At 31.5% G+C, this 18,615-nt stretch overlaps 2 protein-coding genes and 1 long non-coding RNA gene across 3 annotated transcripts; all 3 read right to left on the minus strand.

The window, feature by feature from the left end:
• Positions 1-319: 319 nt before the first annotated feature.
• On the minus strand, positions 320-1,523 carry LOC106364845 (non-specific lipid-transfer protein 12). The gene is made up of 2 exons (XM_013804334.3): positions 1,132-1,523; positions 320-795 (listed from the first exon to the last, which is right to left on the minus strand). The coding sequence occupies exons 1-2, from the start codon at positions 1,476-1,478 to the stop codon at positions 777-779; spliced, it is 366 nt and encodes a 121-aa protein (XP_013659788.1). The 5' UTR covers positions 1,479-1,523; the 3' UTR covers positions 320-776.
• A 6,093-nt stretch (positions 1,524-7,616) lies between these two features.
• On the minus strand, positions 7,617-8,644 carry LOC125591103. Its single transcript, XR_007327088.1, has 2 exons — positions 7,795-8,644; positions 7,617-7,699 (listed from the first exon to the last, which is right to left on the minus strand). It is a non-coding gene; the product is annotated as an uncharacterized LOC125591103 (long non-coding RNA).
• Positions 8,645-16,973: 8,329 nt separating this feature from the next.
• LOC106367749 (non-specific lipid-transfer protein 5) lies at positions 16,974-17,801 on the minus strand. Its single transcript, XM_013807583.3, has 2 exons — positions 17,311-17,801; positions 16,974-17,209 (listed from the first exon to the last, which is right to left on the minus strand). Exons 1-2 carry the CDS (start codon positions 17,655-17,657, stop codon positions 17,200-17,202), a joined length of 357 nt encoding a protein of 118 aa, XP_013663037.1. The 5' UTR covers positions 17,658-17,801; the 3' UTR covers positions 16,974-17,199.
• Positions 17,802-18,615: the final 814 nt, after the last annotated feature.

Below are 18,615 nucleotides of genomic sequence, written 5' to 3' on the forward strand. Positions count from 1 at the left end.
CATGAAACTAAAGAGTTGGAAACAAAACACAACAGGTTCTTGTTGGGAGATTGAAGTACAAAATGTAAAATTGCTTTAACTTAGAAAAAGAAATATGAATCTAAGAAGATCTACATAGGCGAATTATTTGTACATAAACATTTTTGTTTGTATCTCTGTCTTTTCTTCTATGCACGACTTTGTATCCAATGAAACATTGGCTTTAACCCTAAAAAAATTTGGAAGCTTTTTACATAGTAGTAGACCCCTAAATTTAGAGGGAAAAATTTGTTAAAGTTCTTAAGAAATGTTTCAAACCCCCAATTTTTTTAGATCTGGCCCGCACACATGTATCCACTTTAGCTTTTATCATTTGGACCGAACTTGTATGCTGCAAAATATATCTACGCCAAACCTTTTTTTCATAGGTGCTTAAGCGTTTGCAAGCAAAAGCACATTCACCCCTTTCGTGCTCTTGCGACGGTTAAACGATCCTCTTCGGATAATTCGGCCAATGCGGTCGACTAAAATCTCAACTATTCCTGCAAGTACCTTTTGATCATATTAGATGTAATAGTAAGATGTAAGTGTTATCCCTGACCCTGACGGTACGGTACGTGTACATACATTAAAGTGACAGTAAAGAGAGAGGGAGTTCCTTTGTCGTTATTATTATATGAAGTGGACAACTACTAATAATAAGACAATGAGGTCATAAAATGGAAAGCAGAATAATTATGATGCTAGGTTATAAAGCTGGCAACTTTGATTAGTCGTACATCTCTAGCTACCCTCCTTCACACGGCAGTCGATATACTGCAACATTCGAACAAACATAACAAACATGTATCATGACATTAAGACAAAAAAAAACACTAAAGACAACCAGAAAAGTTAATAAGCGCTTAGCGATTTTTCCTTCTTAATCTTTGCTTCAGTATATGCAAGATATATATTTCGTGAACAATATCTATCTATGTTGTAGTTTAGTCGAATTCATTAACTTGTATGTGCGTTTTAGAGTGATGTGTAATGAACTTTCAAGATATTTTCTTGGATAAAAAGCTTTTAAAGGTTTTTCCATATTCCAAAAAGAAGCAAGGAAACGTAATATAGTACAAAACAAAACAATAACTAGTTATGGAGACGTACGTGTCACAATTGGTGCTGAAATTAAATGGGTAGGGAACTGAAACACCACAAATGGTAGGGAGTGTGCCCACAAGCTCGATGTTAATGAATCCTTTGTTTTCCTTAGCCACTGCTTTAAGGCACTTACATACTTGTCGGCGGTCCGGAGTGGTCTGAGCCATTTGATTCAATGCTTTGACTTCCGCGCAGCAGTAGTCTGATGGCACTGGAAAAAAGTTGGTCAAGTAGCCCATGCACTGAGCCAATGTGGATGTCACTATCCCACACGTTATGTGTGACTCTGTTGGAGCTGCCATGTAGACCTTAAGGACGAGGAGGCATGTGATGATCTTTGAAGCAAACGCCATTTTTGTTTTAACTGTTTTCTAAGTAAATGATTTTACATTGTTAATGTCGTCGCTACGGTTTTTATAATTGGGAAAGCTCATGAATGGTATGCGTACCCGTTAATTATGCTTAGTTTCTCATGCATGCAAATTTAATGAACTAGGACCAAACCTGCCCGTAGGTATACAAATGAAAAAAATAAAAAATATATTAACTGGTAAAATATATTTTAAAATATTTAGTTTACTTTAAATTTTTAAGTTTAAATTAACATTAAATTGACTATTTATTATTATTGTTGAAAGTAATAAATTTGTTTAATTTTAAAGATTTATGATGCAATTGTCATTATTTCACATTTTTCAATGTTTATTCTATATTTATTATTATCAGTGAGTAAAATACCTTGTTTTTTTGTCATCAACCTATCCAAACGAGAGATCTTCATCCATGTGAATGACGAAAGACGGTTGCTTTCTAACACTGCGTGCTAGGCTATCCGCCCTTGATTTTTATGTCCTTTTTACATAGATAATTTCTGATTGGAGGAAACTTTCTTTCAGGATCTTAATATCTTCCAAAAAACTTGCAAAAGCTAGTCATTCTTCTGGTTCCGAAACCATCTTCACCAATTGAGAATAATCTGTTGCAAACGTAACCTGAAACTGACATAAGTTCCTCATACATTCCATTGCCCAAAGTACCACTTCCATCTCCGCATGAAGAGAAGATATGCTAGCCCGAACATTCCTCGCCCCTATAAGGCCATCAAATCCTTCTAGAGCGTTGAGCCAACTTTGTCCGAAGAAAATATCATTCTCTTTCCAGGAACCATCTGTGAAACACCATCTTCCTGGAATTGATGGTAGGGTCGTAACCTCTACGTGTGGTACTATCCTCTGTTCGTTCAATATCTATGCCTCAGCCCAGAGTGTTGATTCTGTTTCTGCAAATTTAAGCGTTTCCCTAGGATCAATGCCCAGATTATTAAAAACTTTAATATTCATTTCTTTCCAAATGAACCATAGTATCAATGCAAACTGATGATCATCCATCTGCGGAAAGACTCTCGAGAAAAGATAATCCATGTTTGTGAAGAGAGAACTTGTTGAGAAAATACCTTGATTTACTTGAAACTGTAGTTAAAATTAAATATATGAATTATAATTATTTCTACCTTGTATAATTTTTTTTTTGAATCCATTGAACTTTCAGTTTTTTTAACCTTTTCAGATAATTCTCATGCTTTCACTCATTCCATTTAATACCATGTATGTCTATTTTAGTATTTGTGATAAACGATAGCAATTTTATCTGGATTTCGATTTAAGAAGTTGTTTCCCTTTTTATTACATATATAAAATTTGGTGGTTTTATCTATTCAGTTAGGTACAGTATCATAAGATTTATGATTTCTATCATAAATACTAATTTCATGTTTGTAGTAATACAATAGGGTTCTTCTATTTATAGGGTTTTGATAGTTCTTAATGATGTCAAGTAAAACTCAACATTGTTATTTTAACTTTATAAAGTTATTGAACTTTATGAGGAGTTCAAGTTTTAAAAATATATGTTAAATTTTGATAAAATATGTGAACTATTTTTAGTTTAAAATAGCATTAACTTTTATTATTTTCTTAATAACAAATATCAAAATTTATTTCATTATTGTTTTTAGAGAGTATATAGTTGTTTTATTATTAATATTTTAATTTATTAATTATACTATTTTACGCAAATTATGATGAATCTGTCTGCTTTATAATAAAAATACAGATGAGCTTTTCTAATCATTTAGTTTTAATCATATTATAAAATAAAAAATAATAATTCATATTATTTTAAAACCAAATTATATGTGTTGGAATATAATAATTTTACATTATTTTAATAAATTATTTATATGAATTATTTTAATGATGTGATATACATATAGATGATATACATTAATGTTTTTTTCTAAAAAAACTATTTTGTAATATAATTTATCTTATTAACTTTGTAATATAATTTATCTTATTGATTATATTATTTTATATAAAATATGTTTGAATCTTTTTGATTAAAATGCTATTTGAATTCAATATATATGACTGGTTATAAAATATTTTAGACTATTAGATTTCTTAGTACCAAAAATATTAAAATTATAAGTTATTATAAAATTACTTTGAACTTTTTTATTAAAACGGTTTTAATTGAGGTGGATTAAAATGTCACTGATTATTAAAGTGTTTGTGGACTATTAAGTGTTGTATTAAAATATTTGGTTTAAATAATTAATGAATAATAAATAAGTAAAACTTCAAAAACAAATTAAAAATAAAGATGGTATGTTTATTTGTGTTGCTTTACTTGATTATGTGATCTAATGAAAAGAAAGAAAACTCAACTATATACAATAAACAAAAAGAATTATGAAAAGAGAAAACAAAGAATCAGATGAATTAAATTTAAAAGCAACCAAAGTGCACAACTGGTAGATCAGATCTTACAGTTGAGAAATTATACATTTCTAACATATATATGAGAAATGTGAAGAAATATAAGGGGCTTTCTCGGCCACCACGGCTCCTATTTTCCTCCCTCTAACAATGGTCCATTATATTTCTTGGAACTTTGAGTTTGTTTTACTGCTCTTCCTACTCGAGTCCTTTGAGAAAGAGCACTCATCTCAAAGCTTAAACCCGAGCAAAACTACTACTAAAAATATTCCCTTTTAACTTCTTTAACAAATGAACCTGAGAGAGAGGTAGGGATGGCAGCCAAAATAGTATTAGGCTCAAACACATGAGTTGTGTTTTCGCTTTGAATAAATAATGACGTACAAACACACAAATCCAAGCTAAATCCTTTAGTCTTCACGATATGTGTATGCACGTATAGACGATGGTCTCATAGGATAATGCAGTTTCCTAGATCACTGTTAAAACAAAGGACAAACAATATCATAAGAAAAAAAAAATTGTTGTCTAACACCATATTTTGACTATTACTCCTTTTCCCTGTGGAGATATCAAACACACACACTTTAACTGTTAAGTGTATGCAATTTAGAAAGTTTAATTATGTTAAGACAACACTACAAGAAAACATCGGTATTCTGACGGACATTCCGACGGAAAATGAAATCCTCGGAATTTCCCGAGGAATTTCCTCGGAATATACCGACGGAATTCCGAGGAAACATCAATCCGTCGGAATATTCCGAGGAAATTCCGACGAACTAGTGATTGATCGATGCGTTTTTGGACATATACCCATCGATCGATCACATTGTTACGCTTTGGTCCATCTTAGTGATCAATCGATGCGTTTTTGGACATAAATACACCGATCGATCCGTTTATAAAAAAACATTCGAGATTTTGAAACCCCAAACACTAGTTCCTCAGAATTTCCTCGGAATATTCCGAGGAAATTCCGAGGAACACTTGATATCCTTGATCGATCGATGGGATAATCTCATCGATCGATCACATTGTTACGCTTTGGTCCATCTTAGTGATCGATCGATGCATTTTTGGACATAAATACATCGATCGATCCGTTTATAAAAAAACATTCGAGATTTTGAAACCCCAAACACTAGTTCCTCAGAATTTCCTCAGAATATTCCGAAGAAATTCCGAGGAACACTTGATATCCTCGATCGATCGATGGGATAATCTCATCGATCGATCACATTGTTACGCTTTGGTCCATCTTAGTGATCGATCGATGCGTTTTTGGACATAAATACATCGATCGATCCGTTTATAAAAAAACATTCGAGATTTTGAAACCCCAAACACTAGTTCCTCAGAATTTCCTCGGAATATTCCGAGGAAATTCCGAGGAACACTTGATATCCTCGATCGATCGATGGGATAATCTCATCGATCGATCACATTGTTACGCTTTTGTCCATCTTAGTGATCGATCGATGCGTTTTTGGACATATATCCATCGATCGATCCGTTTATAAAAAAACATTCGAGATTTTGAAACCCCAAACACTAGTTCCTCAGAATTTCCTCGGAATATTCCGAGGAAATTCCGAGGAACACTTGATATCCTCGATCGATCGATGGGATAATCTCATCGATCGATCACATTGTTACGCTTTGGTCCATCTTAGTGATCGATCGATGCGTTTTTGGACATATATCCATCGATCGATCCGTTTAAAAAAAAATTGACGTTTTGAAACCCCAAACACTAGTTCCTCGGAATTTCCTCGGAATATTTCGACAGAATTCTGAGGAAGAAAAGGGTTTCCTCGGAATTCCCTCGGAATATTCTGAGGAAATTCCGAGGAAATAGGGTTTTTAAACCGAAAACAACATTTTGCGGTTTGAATAACACCTATATAACCCTTATTAAGTGTCTTACGTTCATTATGAAGTCAAAAATTTGTTCATTACCCTATAATAAACACTTTTCCGATTGTATGAACGAAATCCCCACAACATAAGAGAAACACTTATACACTTTAATGAACGATAAAGGGAATACTTACAATTCGTTTTGAAATTTGTTATTTCATGGTTTATGCTCATCTATACAAAGAATCTTCAATGGTATGCATTACAATTGTATAAGAAATGAAATACGGCAAAAAAAATTGATGTTTTGAAACCCCAAACACTAGTTCCTCGGTATTTCCTCGGAATATTCCGAGGAAATTCCGAGGAACAATATAAATTAATAGAAATACATGCACAGGATATTCTTTTTCCTCGAATTAATGAAAATATTCCGAGGAAATTCCGACGGATATTTAAGTGGCCGTCGGAATTTCCTCGGAATATTTTCATTTAACCGGGCAAACAAGCCGCCAAATATTTCGCGAAAATTGAAATTGAAAATACTGAGGGAATTCCGACGGAAAATATCCGTCAGACCCAAGGTTTTATAAACTCGAACCGCATCTTCTTCCCCATTTCTCTCTTCTTCCCCATTTCTCTCTTCTTCCTCTCCGGCGATCTCTCTCTCCTTCCGGCGTTCTCCACCTTCTCTCGCGACGATCTCTCCGGCGAATCCTTTCCATTCCTTTACAAATCATGTAAGGACCTTATCCCACTCTCTTAGGTCCTATTTGTTAGGTTTTTAAGTAGATTTGATGATTTTAGAAGTTTTTTGATAGATTTTTGTTAGAGTGATTGGGTAGGATTGTGATTTGTTGTGTAATAGGTTTAGAATTGTGATTTGGTTGTGTTGAATTGATTTAGAACTTTTTTTATAAATTGTTTATTATTTTTGTATTTACAAAACGTTTAAATAAATTCGATTTTACAAAACGTTTTTGTATATAAATTCGATTTTTGGATTTATAAAAGATGATTTCATATTTATAAAAATATTTATATTTATTAAAACTAATTTTGTATTTATAAAACATTTTTTTGATTTATAAACACTATTTTTTTATTTTTTTATTTATAAAAACTATTTTTAAATATACAAAACGTTCTTTGTATATAAATTCATTTTTTGGATTTATAAAAGATGATTTCATATTTTAAAATTAATTTTGTATTTATAAAACATTTTTTGATTTATAAACACTATTTTATTATTTTTTGTATTTATAAATACTATTTTGTATTTATAAAAAGATGATTTCATATCTATAAAAATATTTATATTTATTAAAACTAATTTTGTATTTATAAAAAAAAAATTTATTTATAAACACTATTTTATTATTTTTTGTATTTATAAAAACTATTTTGTATTTATAAAAAGATGATTTCATATTTATAAAAATATTTATATTTATTAAAACTAATTTTGTATTTATAAAACATTTTTTTATTTATAAAAACTATTTTATTATTTTTTGTATTTTAAATATGTTTTCTATTTCTTTTTGAATTTTCGGAATATTCCGAGGACTTTTTTCGTCGGAAATTCCTCGGAATATTCCGAGGAATATGTCGTCGGAATATTTCGAGGAAATTCATTTCCTCGGAATTCCGTCGGAAATTTCCGAGAGATTTCCGAGGAAAGATGAATTTCCGAGGAGTTATTTCCGAGGATTTTTTTCGTCGGTATGTCGTCGGAATAGCGTTATTCCGACGACATACCGACGATTTTTTCCCTCAGTATGCCGCTGTTTTCTTGTAGTGCAAATGCAAAATATACCTAATTCTCTAGAGTCATAAGTTGAATGATCTCTTTGTAAAGTTTTTTATTAAACGTATAAAAACTTTCAGATATTTTGTATATCCCAGCAGCTTTTGCTCTGTCATTTCTGAAATAAACAAACAAAGAATATCATTAATTCAAAGAAAAACATAGCCAAACCATATATTCAAGAAATAAATTAAAAGAACAAATCATTCCAACCTGGAGCTGCAAGATACATTTGTTTCCTTATCTCAAAGAAATTTTCGTATTAGTATCGACTATCATTGACCTTATTGAACCCTGAGAGATAGATCCCGACTTCAGCAACACTTTTCCCTGCCAAGTACTTAATATTAGAAAATAATCAGATTCCTGCTCCAGTCGAACACCACCTCAACCAAATTATAAAATTATCCAAACAAATATTCCATAACAAAATCACTGCTTCTTCTCAAGCTTTGTAGAAACTGAATTAAAAAATTCAATAGAGAAGATGAAAATGATTCCATAAATTGATCTAATAAATCGAAAATCCTTAGTCAAACGCAAAAGCTAACAATAGAAGTCACTAAATATACAAACATTGCCACCGTGAATTTTTGTAAAAGCTTATGATTGAGAGGATTAAACTGATGATTTTCACGTAAGAAGATTTTCCCTTTTTATACTTGAAGCTTCAGAGAAAGGGAGTAAAGAGGGAATGCATTCATTGATGAATTGTGTGAGGAGTGGGATTCAGCAAGATTCTGTAACGTTTTGCAGATTTCTTATCACCAGGAAGATGAACCGAAGAAGAACGTAGACGGCGAAAAGTTGTGACCTAACATTAACTAAACCAGGCCCAATTTTGTGTGACAAAAACCCATTAAAATTAGAACAATTACCCAACGTTAACCATGCAAAAACTCATCGAAACAAAGTTTGTTGTCGCTTTTAATAAATGTGTCGGGCCCACAATCGCTAAATCTGAAACGCCGAGTTTTGGTAGTGGGACAGGTGTCACATTCTCCTTGTAGTACTTTCTGACGTGGCAACACTCCCAAGAAAGAGATAACATGTCTTTACTATACTCCACCCGTTTCACAATACATGATGTTATTCCTTACTGCACAAAGATTAAGAAATTTATTTTTCTCTAATAAGTGGTTTAAAAAATATCCAACCAATTACAGAAATGACTACAACATCTAATTGGTTACACAATTTTCAATAAAGTTAAAAATAACATAAAAATATCAAAACATCATCTATTTTGAAACTACGAAAATCTTTTAAACATCATCTATTATAAAACGGAGGAAATATAAAATAACATGAATTATTATTTAACATTTAAAGTTCACATATTCCAATGTTAACACATACTCTTTTCATTTATTTTTATTTGATGTTTTGAAATTGTGCGCATAGATTATAAAAATATTTAATTTTATACAGATATAAATAAAAATATCATTGATTATTTAACTAACCATAATATAATCAATAAAAAGAACCTTCAGAAAAAAAAAAATCATATAACATAAAAATCAATAAATTTTACATGAAAATTTGAAAATGTCATCTAATTAAAAAAAATAAATTCAAAATGTCGTCTATTTTAAAAAAAAAAAACAGAAAGAGCACATATTGCTTTGCTGATCTTCCTTCGGTCAGTTGAGTTTCAGGAAGATGTCACGTCAAAAATCTAGATTTAACCCGGAACTAAATGGATATTTCCACTTGGTTTGACTAAAAATAGATATATTCCGAAATTAGAGTTTATAAACTTTATATTATCATTAAACAAGGGAAGGAAATCATATGACTATTCCAAACACTTACATAAAGTGATAAAATACATTTACAAAAAGAAATAATTTTTCCGCAAAGGTAATGTATTTTGACTAGGGGTGGGCGTTCGGGTACCCATTCGGGTTCGGTTCGGGATTATTCGGGTTTCGAGTTTTCTGGGTTAAAGATTTTAGTTCCATTCGGGTATTTCTAAATTTCGGTTCGGGTTCGGTTCGGATCTTTGCGGGTTCGGTTCGGGTTCGGATAACCCATTTAAATGATTTTTAAAATTTTAAAATTCAATATATAGTTTCAATTTCTCAAAATATGTAAATAAAATACTATATAACATATAAACTTGAATAACATATGTCAGAGTACCTAAACTTAACATATAAATTGGTTTGTTTGAATATTTTGATAGACAATCAGTAGACATTTCAACTATTTTTGGTGTTTTGAGTATATTTTATACTATTTTAGAAATTTACTTTTGAATATTTGTATATATTTTCAAGTATTTTAGACAACTTAAAAGTATCTTATATATTTTTAATGTTTTTAATATACATTGAATCTAAAAATAATTAATATATTTAGATATATAAATCTATTTCGGATACATTCGGGTACCCGAAATACTTCGGTTCGGGTCGGGTTCGGTTTCGGTTCTCTGGATACCAAAATTTTGAACCCGTTCGGATATTTAATCAATTTCGGTTCGGATTCGGTACTACTTTTTCGGATCGGGTTCGGTTTGGTTCTTCGGATTCGGATTTTTTGCCCAGCCCTAATTTTGACTATCACACAAGGTGGACAAGCAAACTTATGAGGCCACTCATACGAGTCCAATGGAGTAATAAGATCTTGAACATGTGGAAATATGATTAAAAAGTGACAGTTCAAGGATACAAACTATAAGGAGAATGATAAAAAATGGAAATGGTGGAAATGCATGGCCCAAGTAAGAAATTAATGGACATAAACATCAAATGGTAAAGAGTTGGAGACACCATAGGAAAATGACAAAAGAAGGGGATGATTGAAAACAGATAGACGGGAAAAGAGATTTGAATAGACAATATGTTTAGCGTCTTAAATCGGTCGACATGATAAAAACCTACTTTAAATATTATTTGTGATTGCTAAATTAATCATCATGTTGTAGTCACACTCTCACAAGTCACGACTTGTTCCTTCACACATTGCAACGAAAATGAAAGAGTGGGGCGACAGAAAGAGTGAGAAATGCAAGAGAACAAGTTATGATCACAGTGTGAAGAAAAAATACTATAAGTGAATATATCTGAACTTTCTTTTATGGTATATATCCCCTATATATTAATTGGAGATCATTTCAAAAGTTGTAACTTTAAGTTTGTATTAATTAAAAAGAGATTCTGCTTAGCTTTCACTTAATTAGATGATAATTTAGATTACGTGGCAGCTTAAGAATCAAGTGAAAAATATTAGTATAAATCCAATTACTAGAGAACATTATATTAACCCAAAATATAAGAAGCATATATTTTTGGGCAAATGTCCAAAATAGCACCTTTCTAAGTTTATATCACAAAAATAGCACTCAAAAACTAAAATGACCAAAATAGCACCTTTCTAAGTTTATATCTTATCCCCAAAACCTCATTTCTCAATTCTAAACCCTAAACCCTAAACTCTAAACCCTAAACCCTAAACTCTAAACTCTAAACCCTAAACCCTAAACCCTAAACTCTAAACCCTAAACCCTAAACTCTAAACCCTAAACTCTAAACCTTAAACCCTAAATTCTAAACCCTAAACCCTAAACCCTAAACCCTAAACTCTAAACCCTAAACCCTAAACCTAAATCCTAAACCCCACCCTTTAACTCTAAACCCTAAGTTTGTGACTTTTGATAAAACATTAAGTGCTATTTTTGTGACTTTTGACTTTGAGTGCTAGTTTGGGAACAAAAACTTGATTTAGTGCTATTTTTGTCTTTTTCTCTATATTTTTTCCTTAAATAAAAGATACGGAATTACCTAATATGATTAACATATATATAGCAATTAATGACTATGAATAATAAATATTTGATAATAATTTTCGCATCCTTCTTCATTTTTGTTTAATTTTTATATTATTAAAAAAATAAACAATCACATTAACCATATAATAAAAAATATATTTTTTCTTATATGTTATATTTTGAATTTTTTAAAATAACTTTAAATTACAAAAATGAGGAAACCTTATATGTTATATTTTAATTTTTTTAAACGACTTTAAATTACAAAAATGAGGAAACCTTATATGTTATTTTTTCTTATATGTTATAATTTTTCTTATATGTTACAATTTGAAATTTTAAAACGACTTTAAATTACAAAAATGTAAGTTTTCCATATGGAAGATGAATGTCAAAATAATTCAACTGTTGAAACAGTGCTGTTCATTTTTTTAAGAATGCGTTCGGTGGAAAAAAATAAAAAAATTTGTCATAATTTGTTTAATATCCAATCCGATCAACCCATGGTATATTAATTATAGTTTAGATCCACCATTTTTAATAAAAATTGATCCGGTCCATCAGAAAAAAAAATATATAATAAAAAAATATTGTATATGTATAAATAAAAATATAAAATGATCAAATATAAAAAAAAATTATTCATAATATATATAAATAAACTCACCGTGCGCAAGACGCATGTCTTATCCTAGTATATATATATATATATATATATATATATATATATATATCATCTTTTTAATATATACCATATATATATATATATATATATATATATATATATATGATTTTCTGAAGCATACTATTCAAGATCTATCTACAGGTCAGTACCATTCTTAAAAGTCTTACGATTTAGATCTTATGTTGTAATTTCTCAACTTTCATAGTTACATTTTTAGCGGAAAAAAAAAATCTACCTTGAGATTTATGGGACTTAAAATAGTTACAGATTAGAACACCTCCAGTCATTAGAAAATCTATTAAAGTTTCTAAAAAAAATAATGTAAATACTAATATTTTAATTATACATTTATTTTCATTTTCTTTAAATCATGTGAATTAACAGAAGAATGCCACGTACAATTTTAAGTTGTAACAAATATCTTAAAAGTTTGGTTGAGAGAACTTTTGACTTGTCTCTCTCCTATTTTTTTTAATAAATTTATTTAATTTAAATGATTAGATTAAAATATTAGAGGTTAAATGATTAATGAAATATTTTTTAACGAAACTGTGTGAAGATTAATGAGAGAGTTAGGTGATTTTATCACTTATCGCAATTCCATTAATATCATTAGAGGAATACATTAACAAAGACGACCAATTAAATGGACCGTCGGCCACAGAGACATAAGAAGCGATTAGGAAAAAAACTTGTCGTATTTCACGATTGGTGTTCTTTGCATAAACGGTTAGTCCTTAAAACCGGTCAACAAGAGAGAAAAAAGAGATTTTTTTTAGGTTTCAAGCCAATGGCCGGAAGTTTCTATAGTTCTGTCATCGGCCTGTTTGAGTCGTTCTGTTTCTCTTTCTTTGATTTGATTTATCTTTGGTTACTTAATTTTTTCGATTGCCAATTTAGTTAAATCTGGCAAAAAATTTGATTGTATTTTGTGTGCTTCTTCCAACGGATTTGGAAAAACAAAAACTTTGGTTAAATTGAACCGTTTAGAAAATGTAATTGACAGATCTACCTTCAATTGTTGATGGTTTTTCATGTGACGGTGATGGAGTTCTTGCTGCAAACTATAGTTACTTCAAAAGGCAACATCAAATTCTATAGAACAGTAATCTCTTTGACTCTATTATTATCAATAAAGCAATATAAAGAGTTGTCTTATCTCGGTGGCTTCTACTGGAGTATTAAAAAGAGAGTGACAATCATTCTCAATTCAGTTTGAAGCGTGGTGTTTTTGGATTAATACGAAGATTATCTCTCTTGAGATTCAACTATTCCAAAAGCAAATATTGCGCTTTTATATGAAAAATCTTTAGTCATCCATACGTAAATTAAATATGTGTTAATTTACTTTGGATCCCTACTGATGTATCCCTTTTCTTACATTTGTTTTGGTAGTTTTCATTGTTTAGAACTTTTTGCCTAGATGGCTTAATAATACAAATATACAATCCAACATAAAAAAAAAAAACATGAAACATATAAATTCTAAAAACAACACACAGCAGTAAAATGATACACTTATACTAGTGGCATCTTAATTATTTTTCATGCAACCTCTTGACCAATGTAATAATAAGACCGTAAGCGACCAAGTGTTATCCCTGGCAGGACGGTACGTGTACAGTACAAACATCAAATTAAGTGCCGAAGAGAGAGGGGGCTTCTTTGTCGTGATTACCATATGAAGTGGATGATTACATAATAAGAGAATGAGAGGTCATAAAATGGATATAGCAGCAGAATAATTATGATGTTAGGTGAAAAGCTGACAACTTTGATTAATCGTACATCTCTTGCCTCCTTCTCACGGCAGTCGATATACTGCAACATTCGAACAAAACAATACAAATATGTATCATGACATACTAAGATAAAACCCACTAATAACATCCACAAAGTTTGGCTTCATTTTCATCTCCAAATATTCACTTTCTTCAAAACAAAAAAAAAATAAAGCAACATTCCTTCCAATGGTCTACTTCATTTTCTTCTTCAAAAAAAAATATTCTAATTTTATTTCTTCTCTAGTTTATCATTAATTATTAAAAACACTTTATATTTTTTCATATTTAGTAATGTTACCCAACTATTTGTTTTAATACTAATCCAACATAATAACTAATTAATATAAAGTAAATATTATCATAAAATAAAATTAGCACACATAGCATAAATAAATAAGCAAAGAACATCAGATTTTATGAAGAAGCACTAGACATATATTTCTCCTACGAGTGACCAATTAAAGCGTTCTGAAGTGAGAAATGAGTTTCTTGATCCTTGATTCTTCGAAATCGAGCCAAAAAATCTTTGAATATACTATAACGTTTGGTATATCTAATGTTACAATTAATTAAATGAAAATAAAGAATAATTATTAGAAATTAATTGGATCATATTAACGAATATAATTTATTTTATCAAAAAGTATGAACAAATAAAAGTTGAGGAGCAGTTCATAATTTAAAAAGTTTATCTTCAAAAATGAAGATGTGAATAGTATATCTTCAAATTTGAAGCAACTATGTTCATGGCTTCATTTTAAAGCAAGAAATGAAGTACCATTGGAGCAAACTTTTCTTCAAAATAAAGCAAAAAGTGGAAAATGAAGCACCATTGGAGATGGTCTAAAGACAACAAGAAAATGTAATAAGCTGTAGCAGTTTTTCCTTCGTACTCTTTGCTTCAGTGTATGCAATATTTCGTGAACCATGTATCTATGTTGTAGTTTAGTCGAATTCAATATGTTTTTCCGTATTCCAAAAAGAAACAAAAAATGTAATACAGTACAAAACAAAAACAAGTTATGGAGAGGTACTCGTCACAATTGGTGCTGAGACTAGTTGGGTAGGGAACTGAAACATCACAAATGGTAAGGAGTGTGCCCACAAGCTCGATATTGATGAATCCATCGTTTGCCTTAACAAGTGATTTAAGGCATTCACATACTTGTCAGCGGTCCGGTGTGGTGTGAGCCATTTGATTCAATGATTTGACTTCGGCGCAGCAGTAGTCTGATGGCAATGGACTACAGTTGGTCAAGTAGTCTATGCACTGAGCCATTGTGGTTGTCACTGTCCCACACGTTTATATGTGACTCTATTAGAGCTGCCATATAGACCGTAAGGACGAGGAGGCACGTGATGGTCGTTGAAGCAAACGCCATTGTTGTTTTAATTATCGTTTTCACTTTTCTAATGTCGTCGGTGCGGTTTTTATAATTGGGAAAGCTCATGAATGGGAGGCGTACCCGTTAATATAATTATGCTTAGTTTCTCATGCATGCTAATTTTATGAATAACAGGAATTACTATTAAACATTTAAAATTCACATATTCCAGTGTTAATACATTGCTTTCCCGATCTTTGGCTCGTTGAGTTTCAAGAAGACTTTACATCAGAAATCTAGATTTAACCCGGATATAAAAGATATTTCTACTTGGTTTGACTAAAATAGATATATTTCAACAAATTAGAGTCTATCAATTTTACATTATCATTAGACAATGGGAGGAAACCATATGACTATTTCAAAAGACTTTCATTACACAAGTTTTCAAAAAAAAAAAAATTTCCGCAAGATAAAATCATTTAGTTACGAATGTAGGACAAGCAGACATTATAAGGCCACTCGTACGAGTCCATTCCAATTGAGTAATAAGATCTTGGACATGTGGACCGAAGATGATGATCAAGTGACATTTCAAGGATGTAAAGAAAATGAGAAAAAAATGAAAATGGAAATGGTCCAAGTAAGAAATTAATGGACAAAAGCATCAATGGTAAAGAGTTGGAGACATCACAGGAAAACGACAAAATAAGGGTATTGATATTATTATTATTTTTTGTAACTGAAGGGATTGAATATTATTCTAGACGGGAAAAGAGATTTGAATGTCTATCGTTAGGCGATATGTCTTAAATCGGTCGACATGATAAAAAAACCTACTTTAAATACAACTTATGATTGCTAAATTAATCCTATGTAGTATATTCTCACAAGTCAAAACTTGTTCCTTTACACACTGCAACGAAAATGAAAGAGTGCGAAAGAAATAGTGAGGAATGCAAGGGAACAAGTTATGATCACAGTGTGAAGAAAGTACAAAAGGATACTATAAAGAGACGATATTTCTTGCGAACTAAAAAAAATAGAGGATACTATAAAGTGAATAAATCTGAATCTTCTTTCATGGTTTATATAAATATTTTTCTTCTCGTCTTTTTAATACAGACCATATATAAAAGAAAAAAGAAAAAAGAAAAGAAATTGAAGTATGATCATTTTTCTAAAGCATACTATTCAAGACCTATTTAAAGGCCAGTACCTGCAGTCTTAAGAACATGTTTATCCGAGGTCTTTAGTGAGGTTCTTAGTGCGTGGGCTCACTCCTTAAGGATCGGTTACAAAAACAACTAATTAAAAACCGATTTTAGTGAGTTTCTTACACTGTTCGCGGGTCCCACTGACTCGTGGCGGTCCGCGATTGATTTACTTTTTAATTTTTTTTTTAGACAAAAAAAACTTAAGAAATAGGTTTCTTAGGAATAAACATGCTCTAAGAGTCTTACTATTTGAATCTTATATTGTAACATCTTAACTTTCATTTTTTGATTTTTTTTTTGATTTTTTTGAAATGATTTTCACTTTTTTAGCAAAAAAAGAAAAAAATCTACCTTGATATTTATGGGTCTTAAAATAGTTACGGATTCGAGGGGTTATACACAACGGTTTATAAACGTTAATCACCAAAATTTTGGGAGTCAAATGGAATGTATATATATGTCCAAAACTGGTCATGATATTATTCTAGCCATAGTTCTTTTAACATCTACTTAAGACAGTTTGATCATAGATTCATAAGTGTTTTAGAAATGCCTAGTGTCAGTGTTAGTTTATTTACACCGCACGGAAGAAGTGAAGCATATGGAAACAATACATATCGTAATTCCATAATATCATTAGAGGAATACATAACACAGATGACCAATTAAATAGACCTTCGTATATCAAGAAAGACATGAAACACACAAATTCTAAAAACAACACAACAGTAAAATGATACACTTATACTAGTGACATCTTAATTATTCTTTAATACTCTCTCAACAATTACATTTAAAAAACCTTCAGCGACGTCATATCCTCTCATATTCACCTGACTCTGCAACCAACCAAACACACCATTATATGGTTAGTAACACTCCAAAATAAATTATTACAACTCTCAAGCAAACGGTATAAATGGAGTGAGAGTAGATTTACTTGTTACAGTTGGTTCTTGCGCTGATGGGGTAAGCGATCCTAACACGGCAAGCACCAGGAAGACGTGCAGCACGGCCTGGGTTAAGTCTGGAACCCAAGGCTCTAGCTGCTCCTTGGATGCAGCGACAAGCTTGTTGGCGGTCACGGGTGGTACGAGCCATGCTGTTGAGCCTCCTAACGCCAGAGCAACACCCTCGAGGAACGAAACCACCTCGGGTCAGGTAGTTAATGCATTGGCCTAAGTTGCTGGCGACTGCGCCGCAAGAGATTGCTGCCTCGGACGCCATTGGAGCTGACACTAACATGCACACAATCACCAACGTCGACAACTTTAAGAGCCCCTCCATAATCTTAATTTTTATCTCTTATGCTTAAGTACGTAATAGCGTTTGTGTTTATATAGAGAAAGAGCCAAGAGTGCCTGCAAATGCATGAAAGTGAGAGTAGACGGTGTGAGGTTAGTTGGTGGTTGGTTTCATTTATTGCGTTGCTTCCTATTCATTATCTCTCTCCTCTCATCTTTGTTTTTATATAGTTCAATAAATAATCTACGCCAATTACTACGTACTGATCTCACTTTTGTTCTCTTTCTTTTGTCAGATCGGATCTATAGCTCTATAGACTAGATCAAAAGTGTAGTTTATTCTTGTATTCACGTATAAAGACCAATCATTGCTCTATGTATATGTCCAGCTTAGCAACTTGTCAACGTTTGGTGTGGTACTAAAACTGAACCCGTGAAGGTAACATCCTACACAAAGACTTTGAAAATCAATTCTAAGCAACTAAACACAGCAGCAACATACATATATTTTTCAGTATGACTCTCACTCGACCTTGACAAATTCTCCAACATTCGAGCTGCTTTCAAAAACCATCTCTCTTATAAACCCACACCAACATTTTTTTCAAGAAATACGTTCAAAGATAGAAAGATATAACGTTTGGATTGGAGAGGAACGGAACGGAACGTCATTTACCTCGACAGTTTCTCTCGTGTAGATAGTAAGACGTCAATGGAGAGTAGGAAAGAGAATGAGAGAGCTGATCACAAGTTAACATCATAAGAGAATACATTTAAGTGTATAAGCTACTATTCCCTTTGAAGTTTACACTAATTAATTAGCTAGCAAAAACAAAAATAAACCTGAGCCAAATAGAGCATAAAATCCTGAGGACACATCAATCTCTCACTGCTCCTTCCTGCATCACAAACAGTGTCTCAGCCAACATGGTGTTTCTTTATCTCTGCGACTAGACCGTATGCGCAACCTTGTTAGCAAGGAAAGAGGATAAAAAGGGTCT

This window comes from Brassica napus, chromosome C8 (genome assembly GCF_020379485.1).
Source record: "Brassica napus cultivar Da-Ae chromosome C8, Da-Ae, whole genome shotgun sequence".
NCBI classification, from domain to species: domain Eukaryota; kingdom Viridiplantae; phylum Streptophyta; class Magnoliopsida; order Brassicales; family Brassicaceae; genus Brassica; species Brassica napus.